This window comes from Jaculus jaculus, chromosome 10 (genome assembly GCF_020740685.1).
Source record: "Jaculus jaculus isolate mJacJac1 chromosome 10, mJacJac1.mat.Y.cur, whole genome shotgun sequence".
Lineage (NCBI taxonomy): Eukaryota > Metazoa > Chordata > Mammalia > Rodentia > Dipodidae > Jaculus > Jaculus jaculus.
Window position 1 is genome coordinate 110,111,470 of NC_059111.1, and position 16,175 is coordinate 110,127,644.

The following is a 16,175-nucleotide window of genomic DNA, read 5'->3' on the forward strand; positions in this document are numbered from 1 at the left end:
AATACTATCACGCTCCAAAGGGAGCTTAAGCGGGCCACCTGCATACCTCAAACTCCAGGTTTTACTCTCTCTTAGAAGCAAGTAAAGAATCCCTCTTCTCATTGTATCAGAGCCCACTCCTAATATAAAACTAGGTAAAAAGGGCATGAGATAGCCCTCAGGGATGGGAAATGAGTAATAAAGTAGACCACTTATTTAGTTTCTGTAAATAGCCTGCACCATAAGCCTTAATAGCCCACACTGTAAGCCTTAGTAACTCGCACCATAGGCTGTAGCAGCCTGCCTCAGACCACCAAGGTCATAGGAGGCTGATACCATACTCTGTTACCCCCACCTAAGGAATTGCACAAGTGCTGACCTCCAAGGTCACAGGAGACTGGAACCACCCTCTGCTACTCCCACCCAAGGACCTGCACAAACGCTGACCACCAAGGTCATAGTCATAAGAGAGTGATTGGTCCATGAGGGGCTTGAGCAAAGTAAACTAATTGGCTTAGAAACTGTGGGGTGGCACAAACTGACCGGCTAACACCCTGCAGGGGCTCCTGATATTAAATAATGATTGGTCTAATACACAGGCTTTGTTAGAAACCCTATAAAAACTACCGCATTCCTGCATTCGGGGCTCTGCAGTCCTCTACCCCTGTGCGGTGTACGACTGTGGGCCCCAGCGCGCTTGGAATAAAATCCTCTTGCAGTTTGCATCAAGACCGCTTCTCGTGAGTGAGTGATTTGGGGTGTCGCCTTATCCGGGCAGAGCATGGGGACCCCCTGCGGGGGTTTTTTCCTACACTTCCTTACCCACAAAACCACATCTGTGCTTAGCCAGCTAAGAACTCACATGAACACCACGATGAAGCACTGCGGGATTTCTGCATTGCTTTTTTTTTTTTTTTTTTAATGGAAGGCCACACAGTCTGTCATCCTGATGCTAATGTCATCTTTCCTATTGCAATTCCGAGGATAGAAGGTACTTTCAAAGAATGATGGCGCAGGGACCATGGCTAGCCTTGTGGTCACACTTAGCTGCCCCGTTCGTCTTACCCATAATCAGTCTTGAGTGCCAAGCCACTGTAGTGAATGTCCTCCAACATGCAACCAAACACAGCCTCAATCTGATGGTCTGGGGCTAAAGAAGCACCACCTCCTCGTACCCCAGGGAATTTTAGACCATCTGTGGTGGTGATGTGGCGAAATCACCCGGATACACTTCAAGGGACACTGCCTGAGCCAAGAAACTGACCCTGAGTTATCTCCTCTGTGACCACCTTGTTGACGTCAGCTGTCCTCTGGATTCTTCTTGTCACTTCTCTTCCATTTCTTCCGGTCATTTGTTCCAGGCCTCATGAAATTTGTTTTGTGTGTTTATCTTAATTTCATTTTGGGAATTTATATCTGGAGTTCCCGCCAAGTTTTCACTGGAGGCTTCCAGTATGGGATTCTCTGGGGAGATCCCTTGGCTTAGCATCTTGCTTTATTTGTGTTGTGTTGGGGTTTGCCCATCTCGAGATGGTCCTCTTACTTTGTTAAGAATGCAGTGATGGTACTTTTGAGGAGCCAGTGCTATGTAGCCTGGTCAGCTTTGATCAAAGTGGGAGTGGGATGGCTGCCCATCCACTGATTTGGATTGGGTACACTTAATTCTGAGGAGGGGGCCCCTTCTTGTGAGTACAACCTCCAGGCAGGTCCAAGTAAGACCCTGGGAGACCTGACCGCTCAGCGCACAGGCAGGGCCTCCTTACCCGGGGCGCTTCCCACTGTGCTTCTGCGGCTCTGCACTCGGGCCAGCCCCCGGACCCTCCTGTGCGCTGCGCTGGCTGCTGGCCCTGCCGGGTGGGAGGGAGAGCTGTGCTTGCGGGCTCGCTCAGCCCCGCGTTCGTGGGCTGGGTAAGCACGGGCTGCCGAAGCTCTCCTGGGCTTGGAATCCCAGCGGTACTCGCCGGCCCGTCGCACAGCCCCAGGACGCTCCTGTAGCCATGTTCGGGACTTTCAGCTGAGATCTGTTCTGGGGTCCCTCCTGGGTGCTAGAACTGGGTCACCACCACCCTCCTCTTCCACCCTCTTCGGTTGTCTTTTGTTGTTGCTGCTGTTTGATTTTTGATTTCTCACGGCCGATGTGGGTGGGAGAGGCCCTTCCCCGAAGCGCTCCCGCAGCAGACCAAGGCAGGGCCGCGGCTGTGAGACCAGAAGTTCTTCCCAGCAGCCACAGGATAGGTCAAATCTTGGCTGATTTCGTATTGCTGGAAGTTTCTTGTGCCCTCCCGCTTCTCTGCCAGGACCTCCCCTAGGTTAATAATCCCTTACACAAACTTGCTTTTTGGAAGAGTGTGTGTGTGCAATCGTGTCTCCTTTTAGCCTGGGTTTCTTTGGCGTGTTTACTATTTTGGCACCTTAACTGGAAGTCTACCAGAAAAACAAATCACTTTAAGGCCTGGAGGGATGGTTTAGCAGTTAAGGTGTTTGCCTGCAAAGCCAAAGGATCCTGGATGGATTCCCCAGGACCCACATTAGCCAACTAGCCAGATGCACAAGGGGGCTCCTGGAGTTTGTTTGCAGTGGCTGGAGTCCATGGTGCACCAATTCTCTCTTTATCTCCTCCTTTCTCTGTCAAATAAATAAATAAATAGTAAAAAAGAAAAAAAACTTCAGAAAAGAAAAAAATTCAAACTTCTCTTTGTGTCCTAATAGTAAAGTGTTTATCATCAAGATGTTGCCATTGAATGCCAAATCCCTTCCCAGGAACCCACGGGCTTAAAGCCTCACGTGAGTGCTTTGACAAGCAGCTTCAAGCATTATTTCTAGGAAGGAAATTACACAATTTCTCTATCTTGTTAATGCGTTTAAACTAGCATGACTTCTAGTTGGTTTGCCTGAATTTCCATCTTCCCTCTTATTTAGTGGAATGCTCGTCTTTCTCATTGCTGCTATGAAACACCCGACCAAAGCAAGTCAAGGTGGAAGAGTTCACTTCTCACAGTTCAAGGAGACACAGTCCCTCCTGGTGGAGGAGGCATGGTAACAGGAGCGAGAATAACCATGTTCAGTGCAGGGTCAGGAAGCAGAGGGGGACGAGTGCTGGTGCTCAGTATTCGTTCTCCTGTGTAACTCAGCCCACCAAGTCCTCAGCCCACGGGGTGGTGCCGCCCACAGTTAGGGTCTTCTCCCATCATTAAACCTAATCTAGAAACTCCATCACAGATAAACCCATATATTTGTTCACAATTACTATAGGAGGGCTGGAGAGATGGCTTAGCGGTTAAGCGCTTACCTGTGAAGCCTAAGTACCCCGGTTCGAGGCTCAGGTTCCCAGGTCCCACGTTAGCCAGATGCACAGAGGGCACACGTGTCTGGAGTTCGTTTGCAGAGGCTGGAAGCCCTGGCACGCCCATTCTCTCTCTCTCCCTCTATCTGTCTTTCTCTCTGTGTCTGTCGCATGTAGGATAGGCCTATCTCAGGATGACTGGCTGGTTATGCCCAGCCTTCAATGCTGTATAGAAGGAAACCTTCTTTGGAGCAGATAGAATGGAAAGAGGAAGCAAAAGTGCAGGTCATCTCTGGCCACCAGAGGCCAGGGGAGAAAAACAAGTACTTCCTGGTTTAGGAAAGTAAAAATAATAAGAGCAAGTGGTTCAACCTACATCCAACGAGCTCACGGCTCTGAAGTCGATCCCCGCATTCCCACAATATGCTCTTCGTGTCGCCCGCCTCCCCGAGCGTGTCTCCCTCTGTGTGGAAGGTCAGCAGTTCCTCTGTCCAGGCACAGGGAAGGGATTGTGCTCTGAGCAGCAGGAGAGCAAGCAGATGGACCTGAGGCTGCGTCCCGACTCCAGACAGTCCCCATACAGTCACCACCGCCTCTACTTCAGCCCGCTCTGGGGACGAGAGCTAGAGACCGTCTAACCACACCACCCGAGGAAGGAGGTGAAGAAGGAGCTGGCAGTCTTTCCTGTCTCTTCCCATCATCCCATCAGCTGCTCACGCTCCCCAGAAGCTTCTTGCAACTGTGCAGCACTGAGCTGCATCTCAGGTGCATCTAGAAGCTTGGGAGCAGATAGGGTCCTCAAGAAATGTGATGCTTGTGGAGAGGAAGCTCTCCCAGAAGGCAGTGTGGCTTGGAGGTGAGCAGATGGAAAGCCCAAGTATTTCAGGAGAAGCCATGAGGATTTTACATGTTTGCACGGCACCCACCCCCTCCTTGGCCACACCTAGTACTCTGAACTGTGGACTGGATTATGGTCTGTGGAGAAAAGAGCAAAACACAAAACAAACAAACAAAAAACAAAGGCTGAAGAGATGGATTAGTGGTTGAGCACTTGCTGTGAAGCCTAAGACCCCGATTCAAAGCTCTATTCCTCAGTACGCACATAAGCCAGATGCACAAGGTGGAGCAAGCAATCTGGAGTTTGTTTGCAGTGGTCTGAGGCCCTGGTGTGTCCATTCTTCCTCCTCTCTATCTGCCTCCTTCTCTCTCTGTCTCTCTCAAATAAATAAAAAGAAATATTAAAAAAAAAAAAAGGAACTGGACACTGGGTGCTGCCACCAAGGCAATCTCCTGCTCTGGTCCAGCCTGGACTCAGATTGACGCCCTCCCCACAACAGGTGGCTAAAAGTCTTCTCAGAGTCCTTCCATGTGGGAACAACCCTTGCAGTCAAGACTCCATTGAGGATGCCTTCCTGGAACCTTGGTTTTGGGATATCTGACTTTTCTGTGCTTCTTTGGACAAAATGTTCTTCTAGGAGCATTGATAAACCCTGGTGATGTAACACTGGCCTTCATTTTTCTTCAGCTGGACATCCTCCTCAGCACCCTGTGTCCCATTATGGAAGACACAATGGCACTGTTAAAATAGCACATCCAAGACGGGCGTGGTGGCGCACGCCTTTAATCCCAGCATTCGGGAGGCAGAGGTAGGAGGATCGCCATGAGTTCGAGGTCACCCTGAGACTACAGAGTTAATTCCAGATCAGCCTGGGCCAGAGTGAGACCCTACCTTGAAAAACCAAAAAATAAAAATAAAAAATAAAAAAATAAAAAAATAGCACATCCAGGTCTCCCAAACAAATTCAGCCAAGGAACCTCTGGCTAGCTCTTCCTTCCTGGTGAAGGATGGGGTGATGCAGGATGCTTGCTCCAAAGATCCCATTGAGTCGCATGGCAGCCTTCTGATCCTCTTCTGTGAAATCACCCAGCTGGTCACCAGGAGCCATGCCTGGTGCCCATGTGAGAACAAGTCTATGGCCTGACAGATCTCAGCTGTTGCCTGTGGGTACAGATCATCTCACGCTCTTTCCAGGACCATTCTCAGCTCCCTCTATGGACCACAGCAGTCACTGGTCTAGTCTCAGTCTGGACTCAAAACTTGGCTGCCAAGGGTGCTGTTTCCTGTTGTACTTTTCCCACTTCCTGTTTTCTCCACCAGAATGAGCCATAGATTCTTGGGGTTGAGTTCTCCTTCAGATCCCAAAGAATTTTAAAACAGAACAAAGCAACCACAATACCAACACCAGGGGACTGGGCTTAAAGTTCATCTTCTCCATTTATCTGAAGTCTCCTGTGAGCACCCTGCATTATGTGAGAGGCAGACTGTTGCAGGATGGGGCAGGAGAGAAAAACCATCTTTCTTGATACCTGCCCTCGGCTCACATTCTTAGCCCATGTCCTTGAAACTGGAGCTGAACGTTACTAGCCAATGGTACATTAGCACCATCAGCTGAGGGAGGAGATCTGGAGGTGCCAACCAAACATGGGTTAATCTAATGTTAAGATTGAATTTTGTTTTTTCCATTTGTGTGTGTTCTCATGTCTGTGGACTCAGAACATAAACGGAGGTGAAAATGATATTGCCAAATGAGTGTCTGTTTAAGACCCTGATGAGTCTCAGATCACAGAGCACCCTCCCTCCTGCAGAATCATTTAACTGATCTGTATTTGTCCAGTACACGTTCAAACATTGTGATCCAGAGTGTAGTTTTAATCTGAAGTTATTGGGGGTGGTAAAAGGGAAGAATAGCTGAATATTAGGGTATCTATATATAAAACTTATGATGGTGTCCTATCCAACCAAGATCTATAACTTGACCATCTGCTTGGATGTTGCCATAGTTTGGATTCAGTTTAATTGTGCCCCCAAGGTTAATGCATTGGAATTTTGATCTTTACTGCCTCTTTCTCGCTCTCTCAAATAAATAAGTAAAATATTTTTAAAAGTTTTTTTAAAGATGTAGGCATGAGTGAGGACTGTCTTAAAGGAATTCGAAGGACACAGAATATTGTCCAAAGTGTTGGCCAGTGGTGGGTCAAGGAATTATTTAGCTTCTGTATAGGATGGGGCAGGATGAAGGGAAAACCACACAAAGTAAAAGGAAAGACTGCAGAATGGATGGAAATTTTTGCCTACTATACATCAAATAGAGTATTAATTTCTAGGATCTATAAAGTACTCCAGAAATTAAACACCAAAAAAATCCAATCAGTAAGTGGGCTCATGACTAGAATAAACAATTTTTTTTTTTTTTTTTCCCAAGGCAGCGTCTTGCTCTAAGCAGGCCGACCTGGAATTCACTATGCATTCTTAGGGTGACCTCAAACTCATGGTGATCCTCCTACCTCTGAGTGCTGGGCTTGAATAAACAATTCTTTTTAAATTTATTTTTATTTATTTATTTGACAGAGAAAGGGGGAGAGAGAGAGATAGAATGGGCACACCAGGGCCTCCAGCCACTGCAAACAAACTCCAGACACATGCGCCCCCTTGGACATCTGGCTTACATGGGTCCTGGGGAATCAAGCCTGGGTCCTTTGGCTTTGCAGGCAAATGCCTTAACCACTAAGCCATCCCTCCAGCCCCTGATTAAGCAAACCTTAAATAAATAAAAATGGCCAATAAATATTTTTTAAAGATTCAACATCCTTAGTCAACAAGGAAATTCAAATTAAATCTATATTGAGATTCTATCTCACTCCAGTCTATGTGAGGCAATGGATATATTCATGATTTGATTTACTTGTTGCATAGTGAACACAGGCACCAAAGCATCATTGTTACATTGAAAGCAAGTCATTTTTATTTCTCAATCAAGCCTCAATAAATCAGGAAATTAAAATACAAGGTTGTAAACGTCTCTGAAAATATACTACATAAACAAATCATAGTAAATTAAAAGGAAAGATGAAATTTATATCATGACCAAAATGTACTCCATATTTTTACAAGCATATTCAAAATCATTTTGAAAATTCTTTGAAACATATTTTTCTCCACTTCTTCCATGATATTGCTTATTCTGGCCTCATGATCTTCCATTATACGCAGTATGAGTTCCCTCCTCTCTTGTTCTGATTTCTCAGCATATTTCTTTTCTATCCGCTGGATTTTGTTATTGAACTGATCAGTGTAAGTTTTCTTCAAGTTGCATAGACAGTCGTTCAGCCTTTGCTGTGTGACCCTGTAGATGTTGTCAGAAAAGTAAGCCCCCCCGTTGGCCTGCTGCATCTTCTCGATGAGCCCCACCAGCTCCTGCACTTGAGCTTCCTTCTCGACCTCAGCTGCTCGGTTGTTAAAGGCCAGGCAGCGGCCCCCGCACTCCCGGATGAGGCTCCTCAGGTTTTCATCTGCGTCGTCTAAAAAGTCAGCAAGGCTCTGCTGTTCAAGGTCATCTTTGCGAGTGAACAAGACTATCATGTACTCCATGGCCGCTGTCCCAAAGAGTCCCTTGACCAGAGCCACGGTCTTCTGCTCCTCCTCAGTGTAGCGGCCCAGCTGCAGGACCAGGATGATGGCGTGGGGTCCCGGGCAGGAGAAGATGACGCACTGGCAAATTTGTGTGCATGTGGTCTTCAGAGTCTCCTTGGTGTCGAAGAGCCCAGGGGTGTCAACTACAAGAATGTCTCTCCCCTGCCATGTCCGGGATGCTTTCTGGCAGGACTTGGTAATGGCTTGGGCAGAAACCTTAGACACAAACTCTTGCCTCCCAAGGATGGTGTTTCCTGAAGCACTTTTTCCACTTCCAGTTTTCCCTACTAGAACAATTCTCAGAGCAGAGCTTCCATGATCAGCCATGTTCACAGAAGCCAACTCTGGAACTCAGGAACACGCCGCCTTAAAGAATGGAAGGAGGGGGAAATGCCTATAAAGAAATGGTAACATTCTTAATGGTCTTTCCTTTTTTTTTCTTTCCCTCCCTGAAAATTCACAGTATCCCATTACCTGTATGCATCCCAGTAAAGACAGAAGGGTGAGACAGGACAGATGAACAGAAAGTAATGAGTTTCCCCACAAAAGAATGCTGGTCCACATGATTTCACAGTGCAGCCCAAGTATATTTTTAAAGCTCTGGTCATCGCAGTGTTGCTGAGACTGTTCCTGGTTCCACAGAAGGATGCCACACCTCCGCTGCTTGCCTACCTGATAATATTGGGTTGCTGCTCATATACCACTTCCCCCGCCACTGACCCAGGCTCAAGGTTAGAACTGATGAAAAAGGTGCCCATATTCCTTCCCTTGCCCCCTGCCTGAATTCCCAGCCATGACTGTGGTGAGACTCTCAGACCCCTTCACCCACTGCCAAAGAAACTACGAGAACACTATGCGACAGTGTCCAGCTAGACTCAAAACCAAAGCACCCCTCAAACTGACACCTCAAAATATATCTTCATGGAGAAGTATTTTACTATGAAAGCAATCTTCTAACATTGAGAGAGGGCTGAAAGAGATGGCTCAGTAGTTAAGGGTGCTTGCTTACAATGCCTGCTGGCTGGGATCTAATTCCTTAGGACTGATGATGAAAAGCCACATGCACAAGTGGCACATGTGTCTGGAGTTTGTTTGCAATGGGAAGAGGCCCTGACATGCCCATGTTCTCTCCTGTCAAATAGATAAATAAAGTATTTTAATTGATGGATATAACACATACATTGTGCATGCAAATATGACCAGCAGAGACGATGATATCAGAGAAGAAGCTGAATATGCAAACACTTATGGCACACAAGTAAATTCAGCATGAAACAAACACAGAGAAAAGAAAAGGAATCAGAAGGCTGAGGGAGGAGGATCAGGGAGAGGTCAAAAAATTAAAAACTAGCCAGGCATGGTGGCACACACCTATAATCCCAGCACTCGGGAGGCAGAGGTAGGAGGATTGCGTGAGTTCGAGGCCACCCTGAGACTACACAGTGAATTGAAGGTCAGCCTGGGCTAGTGTGAGACCCTGCCTCATAAAAAAATTAAAAATTAAACCAACAATAATACTAAAATGACAAACACACGCTTATATAAGGAATAAATTCTGCGATTCTGCAGCACAGTGGAAGGATGGTTGTTCCTAATAAGTTGTTATTCATATTTTTCATGAACAAGGACAGGAGTTCCAAGGTTCCAAACATAAGTGATAAGATGGAGTGTCTAGTTCCCTGATTTGACTACTTAACACTTTGTACCTGTCTTGAAGTATCATATTGAACACGTAAATGTGCTCAATTATCATATGTTAAGCAAATAAAAAGAGGAGGAAAATTGTAAGCCTAAGGGCCCATGTTCAACTCTCCAGATCCCACGAAAGCAGATGCACAAAGGTGAGGCAAGTGCAAGGTCACACGTGCCCACTAGGCAAGCATCTGGGGTTTGACTGTAATGGCTGAAGCCTGGTATGCCAATTCTCTTTGTCTCTCCCCAAAATAAAAAGTGTATTATCAAATTGTATTAGCTACTTTATACTTGCAACAAAAATACCTCATAGAAACAAGGCAGGGGAGGGAAGGTTTCTTTTGGCTCAGGGCTTCAGTCTGTTGTGGTGGGGAAGGCCCTGGCAAAGCTCATGTTGGCAGGAGTGCTGGGCACAGCCTTCTCCCGTCATGGTGGCAGAACAGAGACTCTTTACATCATGACAGTTTGGAAGCACACAGCACTTGGGGTCAGGGCACAGACTATGATCTTCAAAGATCTGCTCTTAGACAGCTTGGACCTATTCTCAAAGTCTCTGCAGCCTCTCAAAATAGTGCCACAGGCTGAGAAGAGGGCTCAAGCCCTTGGGAACATTTATGACTCCAACAATAACATTTTACCAGAAACCTCCAAACGCTCATGGCCAGCTCATAATAAGAAATGTAACCAGACGTGGTGGTGCAGACCTTTAATCCCAGCACTTGGGAGGCAAACGTAGAAGCATCAGTGTGAGTATGAGGCCATCCTGGCCCTGCAAAGTGAGTTCTAAGTTAGCCTGGGCTACAGTCAGATCCAACCTTTAAAAAAAAAAATGAAGGAAGGAGAGAAAGAGAGAGAAAGAGGGATTAAGGGAGGAAGGGAGGGAGAGAAGGAAGACGAGAGAGAAAGAAAGAAAGAGAGGAAGGAAGGAAGAAAGAAAGAAAAGAGAAAAAACAAGCAAGAAAGTAGGATAGAGGGAAGGGAAGAAAGATGGAAAGAAAGAAAAAAGAACTCTACCCAGCTTTAAGGGTCCCCATTGACATATATTTCCAACACCATTCAAGAATCAAACTCCAGAGTCTCTTTTGAGACTCAAGGATATCTTTTAACCATAAGTCTCTGCAAAATAGAAAACAATTTACATGCTTCCAATATGCAATGGCACAGAGGAAACATTTCTCTTCCAAAATGGAGGATCAAAGAAAAGAAGAAGGAAAAATTAAGATGGAAGCAAGACTGAAATACAGTAGGACAAACACTAATATAGCAGCACACACACCTTGCCTGCAGCAACACAGCCTGCAGCACACACAGCCTGCAGCACACACACTGCAGAAAACACATCATGCAGCACACACACTGCAGCACACACACTGCAGAAAACACATCATGCAGCACACACACTGCAGCACACACAGCCTGCAGAAAACACATCATGCAGCACACACACTGCAGCACACACACCTGCAGCACACACATACTGCAGCACACACAGCCTGCAGCTCACACACACTGCAGCACACACATCCTGCAGCACACACATCCTGCAGCTCACACATCCTGCAGCACACACAGCCTGCAGCACACACATCCTGCAGCACACACATCCTGCAGCTCACACATCCTGCAGCACACACAGCCTGCAGCACACACATCCTGCAGCTCACACATCCTGCAGCACACACATCCTGCAGCACACACATCCTGCAGCTCACACACACTGCAGCACACACACTGCAGCACACACAGCCTGCAGCACACACAGCCTGCAGCACACACACACTGCAGCACACACAGCCTGCAGCTCACACACTGCAGCACACACAGTGCAGCTCACACACTGCAGTACACACACTGCAGCACACACACTGCAGCTCACACACTGCAGCTCACACACTGCAGCACACACACTGCAGCACACACACTGCAGCACACACACACTGCAGCGCACACACACTGCAGCACACACACACTGCAGCGCACACACTGCAGCACACAAACTGCAGCACACACACATCCTGCAGCACACACACACTGCAGCACACACACACTGCAGCACACACACTGCAGCACACACACTGCAGCACACACACTGCAGCACACACACACTGCAGCACACACACACTGCAGCACACACACACTGCAGCACACACACAGCCTGCAGCTCACACATCCTGCAGCACACACACACTGCAGCACACACACACTGCAGCACACACACATCCTGCAGCTCACACACACTGCAGCAACACACTGCAGCACACACACACTGCAGCACACACACTGCAGCAACACACTGCAGCACACACACTGCAGCACACACAGCCTGCAGCACACACACAGCAGCACACACACTGCAGCACACACACACTGCAGCAACACATCCTGCAGCAACACATCCTGCAGCTCACACACACTGCAGCACACACACACTGCAGCAACACACTGCAGCTCACACACACTGCAGCAACACACTGCAGCAACACACTGCAGCAACACACTGCAGCACACACAGCCTGCAGCACACACACTGCAGCACACACACTGCAGCACACACACTGCAGCACACACACACTGCAGCACACACACTGCAGCACACACATCCTGCAGCACACACAGCCTGCAGCACACACACTGCAGCACACACAGCCTGCAGCACACACACTGCAGCACACACACTGCAGCACACACACACTGCAGCACACACAGCCTGCAGCACACACAGCCTGCAGCACACACAGCCTGCAGCACACACAGCCTGCAGCACACACATCCTGCAGCACACACACTGCAGCACACACACTGCAGCACACACACTGCAGCACACACACTGCAGCACACACAGCCTGCAGCTCACACACACTGCAGCACACACACTGCAGCACACACAGCCTGCAGCACACACAGCCTTTCTCTTCGCCTGGCTACACTCTGTGCATGCCGCTCTCTGCAGCAGACACCCCGGGTTCCTGACATCTCCCGCATCTTGTCATCTCCATTGTAACTTAGTTAGGCATTACTCTCAAAGCTTCCCGGAGCCTGCTCTAAGGCTCCCACAGGGACCCTTACCCTCCTATGCATCGCTCAGCTTCCCTTGCTTTCCTCAAAAGTCTGGACCCAAGCCTCCATGACTTCATAACTCTTAAATACAGCCTGCCTGAAAGTCAGCACCGGATTGACTGCCAAGTTCTGCAATTTCTTGGGAAGTAATCGCTCCTGCTGCACCCCCACCCCAACTAGCAATGACCTCTGAGAGCCAGCGCAGAGGAACCCAGAGGAAAAAACCACATTTCTCTAGAACGCCCTTTTCCAGCAAGGTACCCTAGTAACAGTACTTTCAAATGAATGTCTTTCAAATGAATTTTCAGTTTTATGCCCTTAAGTTTTTGATGGATGGGGTCTGGCCCTCAAGGTATGTTTCCTTTTGTCCCAGTGCAAGGCATGTAGCCTATTTTAATGGTGCCAATCCCTTTTACAACTCGCCCTGGTTTGTTTGCAACTTAAAATGCTCTCCTTCTTGGGTCAAACTGCATTTTGATTTTGGCAGTTCAGAGTGTGACTGCAACTCAGGACCGGAGCACTTGCTGGGCAAAGCCACGGGTGGGAAGGAGAACCCCACACTTGAAGCAATGAAGACGCTGTGAGCACATGCATGCAAGGCGTGCCCTCCCGGGACCATGCTGGCCCCACAGAGCAACGACTGTGCCCGCAAGCAGACTCCCCCCGCAACTCACACCACAGAGACACAGATTTGTCTCCGGCAGTGGCCATGAATCAGTGCTCTGAATTCAAGCACAGTCCTGTCCTGGGTGGTCTGGAAAGTTACTGCACTTCTTGGTGGGGGGGGGGGCTCTCATTCTTTCAATAAAAAGAGGGACTTAGACAGATGGTCTCTACATTACTGTCCAGCTCTAAAGACCCTGCCTTGAGGGCAGTGGATTTCCCTGTAAAGGTTGTTAGGCGATGCTGTGTGTCCTGAGCAGTGGCTGAGGCAGTAGGTGCGCTCAGCAGCGAGAGCTCAGCCTGTTAGCTGGGGGAGGAGGACAAGGTGATGACCCATGTCCTTGTGCCCCAGCCCCTCCGCTGCCACCCAGGTGGCACCAGCACCCTCCCTGGGGCCCTGCCAGCACACCCCTGCTTCTCCATCTGAATTCAACTCACACAGTTGGTTTGTCCCCCGCCCCTCACAGCTCCCTCCCTCTGCTTCCCCTTAGCAGCCAGGGTTCACCTACTTTCCAAAGAGTTGGTGAGTTCTCAGGATACAGGGAGCCAGTGTCAACTCTTAACTATGACTTAAAAGTGCTTGCCTGTCCCCCTCCACCCAGTCCCCAGTCAGGAAGTTCCGTGGGTGGAGCTGGTGCAGACAGGACTTGCCTTTAAAGAAACAGAAATACCCCTCTATAGTTTAGCTCATGCTTTGCCAAGTTAAAACCTTTTCCTCTGTGCCTGCTAGAATGTTAAATTTTCAAAGCTGTATATATATATATATTTGGATTTTCGAGGTAGGGTCTCACTCTAGCCCAGGCTGACCTGGAATTCACTATGTAGTCTCAGGGTGGCTTTGAAGTCATGACGATCCTCCTACCTCTGCCTCCCAAGTGCTGGGATTAAAGGCGTGCACCACCACACCCGGCTCAAAGCTATATTTTTGGTTGTCTTGATCTGTTTTGTATTTTATTTTTTTGAAACAGTTCTCATGTAGTCCAGGCTGGTCTCAAACTCACTATGTAGCCAAGGGTGATCTTGAACTCTGTTCCTCCTGCCCCTGCCTCCCAAATGCTGAGAAGGCAGACATGAGCCCCCACAGCTGACTTCAGAACCATGTTTTACTCTGGTGGATTTCTGTTTTGCTTTCCGATAGGTCCTTAAAGTATTTTCTCTGTTTTCTTCTCATGAGTTCAAAGTTTGTGATCCTTGGCGTTCCCACCTGTAGGGCTGAAGACCAGCAGCAAGTCCTCCATCCAAAAGGTGGTGTTTCATAAGATGTCACCCAATGACACCCTGTTTTGAAAAGTTCCAACAAGATTTATAAAGATGACACTCCTAGTAGCTCCTCTATGAAATTCAGATTGGGTTTTCCTGAGAAAATGAACTTTAAAAGAATATTTTGTTTGTTTTTGCAAGAAGAGAGAGAAAGAGAGAGAGAGAGAGAGAGAGAGAGAGAGAGAATGGGCACAGCAGGGCTTCTAGCCATTGCAAACAAACTGCAGATGCATGCGTCACTTTGTGCATCTGGCTTATGCGGGTACTTGAGAATCGAACCCTGGTTGTTAGGCTTTGCAGGCAACACCCTGACCACTGAGCTATCTCTCTAGCCTGCAAATGAACTTTTTACTCAACATTTGACTAGGAGATAATCTCCAGAGAAACAGGAGCATTGAAGTATGTCACTGAGGCCATGATAAGTACGTCGACGCCTCACCAGCATCACACTGCCACTTCTCAAGCCCACGGAGCTGACCCAGACGTGAAGTGGAGGTTTTTACCTACAACACTGCTGGTCTGTCTGATGGCCACCAAACAGAAACATGGAGGGGTGTTCATCAAAGGACTAATGATGACCTTGAAGATGCTTGGCTAGACAATGTTCATCTTAGCTTTCATTTGACTTGTACTTGAGGACTTCAGTAAGGTTTAACAGAAACTTGTTCCTCAACTGTCACCCTTGGGAAACCCATTAAATGTTTTTATATCAAATTCAGGGATTTAAGAAGCAATTGTCAGCACAATCTGATTGTAACAGACAGGCCCCTCATGGGCACGCGGTCATGAACTTGACTGTGGCATGACTGATGCTGCGATTTGTGAGTCTCATAAAGATGGTTTCAAGGAAGTTAGAACTGGAAGTGTTTATGACAAAGAATCTACATCAGTTGTTAGCTGAATGGTACAACTGTCCTTTATGGTGTGTGTGTGTGTTACAAAGCTGATCATCCTGTGAGCCTCTGGGTATGCTCCTGATTCGACCTCCTCTCTTCCTGGGATTACACATGCTCACCACTGTGTCTGGCTTACTGTGGGTTCTGAGTATCTGAGCTCACCTCCTCAGCCTTGCCCAGTGAGTGCTTTTATCCACCAACCCATTGCCACAGCCCCCTCCATATATTTACAAAGCAAATGTTATAATTAACAATTTTTAAATATTCAAGTAGTTTCATCCACGTTAGAGGAACTACCAGGAAAACATGAAATACAAAGGATGGCTAAGGCCTGAGAACGTGCATTCCAGACCATCCCCACACATGGCGGACATGGGACTTCTGAGATCACACTTTAGAATGACCACCTTGGGTCATTCTCACCTAGCACTAAACCAAAGATCTTACGCTGTAAAAGACAAAATAAAAATCATTCAAAAATTGCTCCAGGTATATCCTATTTCAAATGTTGCTAACATCAAACAGAATGTATAAGACCCTCCTTTCCCCAGACATCAGAAAGAAATAAAATATAGGACTTGCTCAAATAAGGCAAAATGTTATTTATTTTACCTAGCCTACAGAATGGCTAGAATGGTACTCCCTGGCCCATATTGGGAGTGCACAGCACAGACCAGATCCCAAAGTGGCATTAAGTGTCTAATCCTTCTACCTGAATGGAAGGAGCTAGTTCTACATTGTGGGCCCATAACGAGACCAACACAGGAAGACTCCCTGCACGTGATGGGAGGAGAACGAACTTCAGTATAGCTGACCAAAGTGCATCGTGCAAAGACAAAGCTAAGCCACAGGCTATACCTTGTCTCCATGGACC

General features: G+C 47.6%; 1 protein-coding gene across 2 annotated transcripts; it reads right to left on the bottom strand.

The window, feature by feature from the left end:
* Positions 1-7,089: 7,089 nt before the first annotated feature.
* LOC123453241 (GTPase IMAP family member 9-like) lies at positions 7,090-13,702 on the bottom strand. Of its 2 annotated transcripts, XM_045160854.1 has the most exons (3): positions 13,655-13,683; positions 8,743-8,864; positions 7,090-8,127 (listed from the first exon to the last, which is right to left on the bottom strand). In XM_045160854.1, exon 3 carries the CDS (start codon positions 8,058-8,060, stop codon positions 7,182-7,184), a length of 879 nt encoding a protein of 292 aa, XP_045016789.1. In that variant the 5' UTR covers positions 8,061-8,127; positions 8,743-8,864; positions 13,655-13,683; the 3' UTR covers positions 7,090-7,181. The 2 variants fall into 2 exon arrangements, with proteins under 2 accessions (XP_045016789.1, XP_045016790.1); XM_045160855.1 differs by lacking the exon at positions 8,743-8,864 and having other exon boundaries at positions 13,655-13,702.
* Between the last annotated feature and the right edge of the window lie 2,473 nt (positions 13,703-16,175).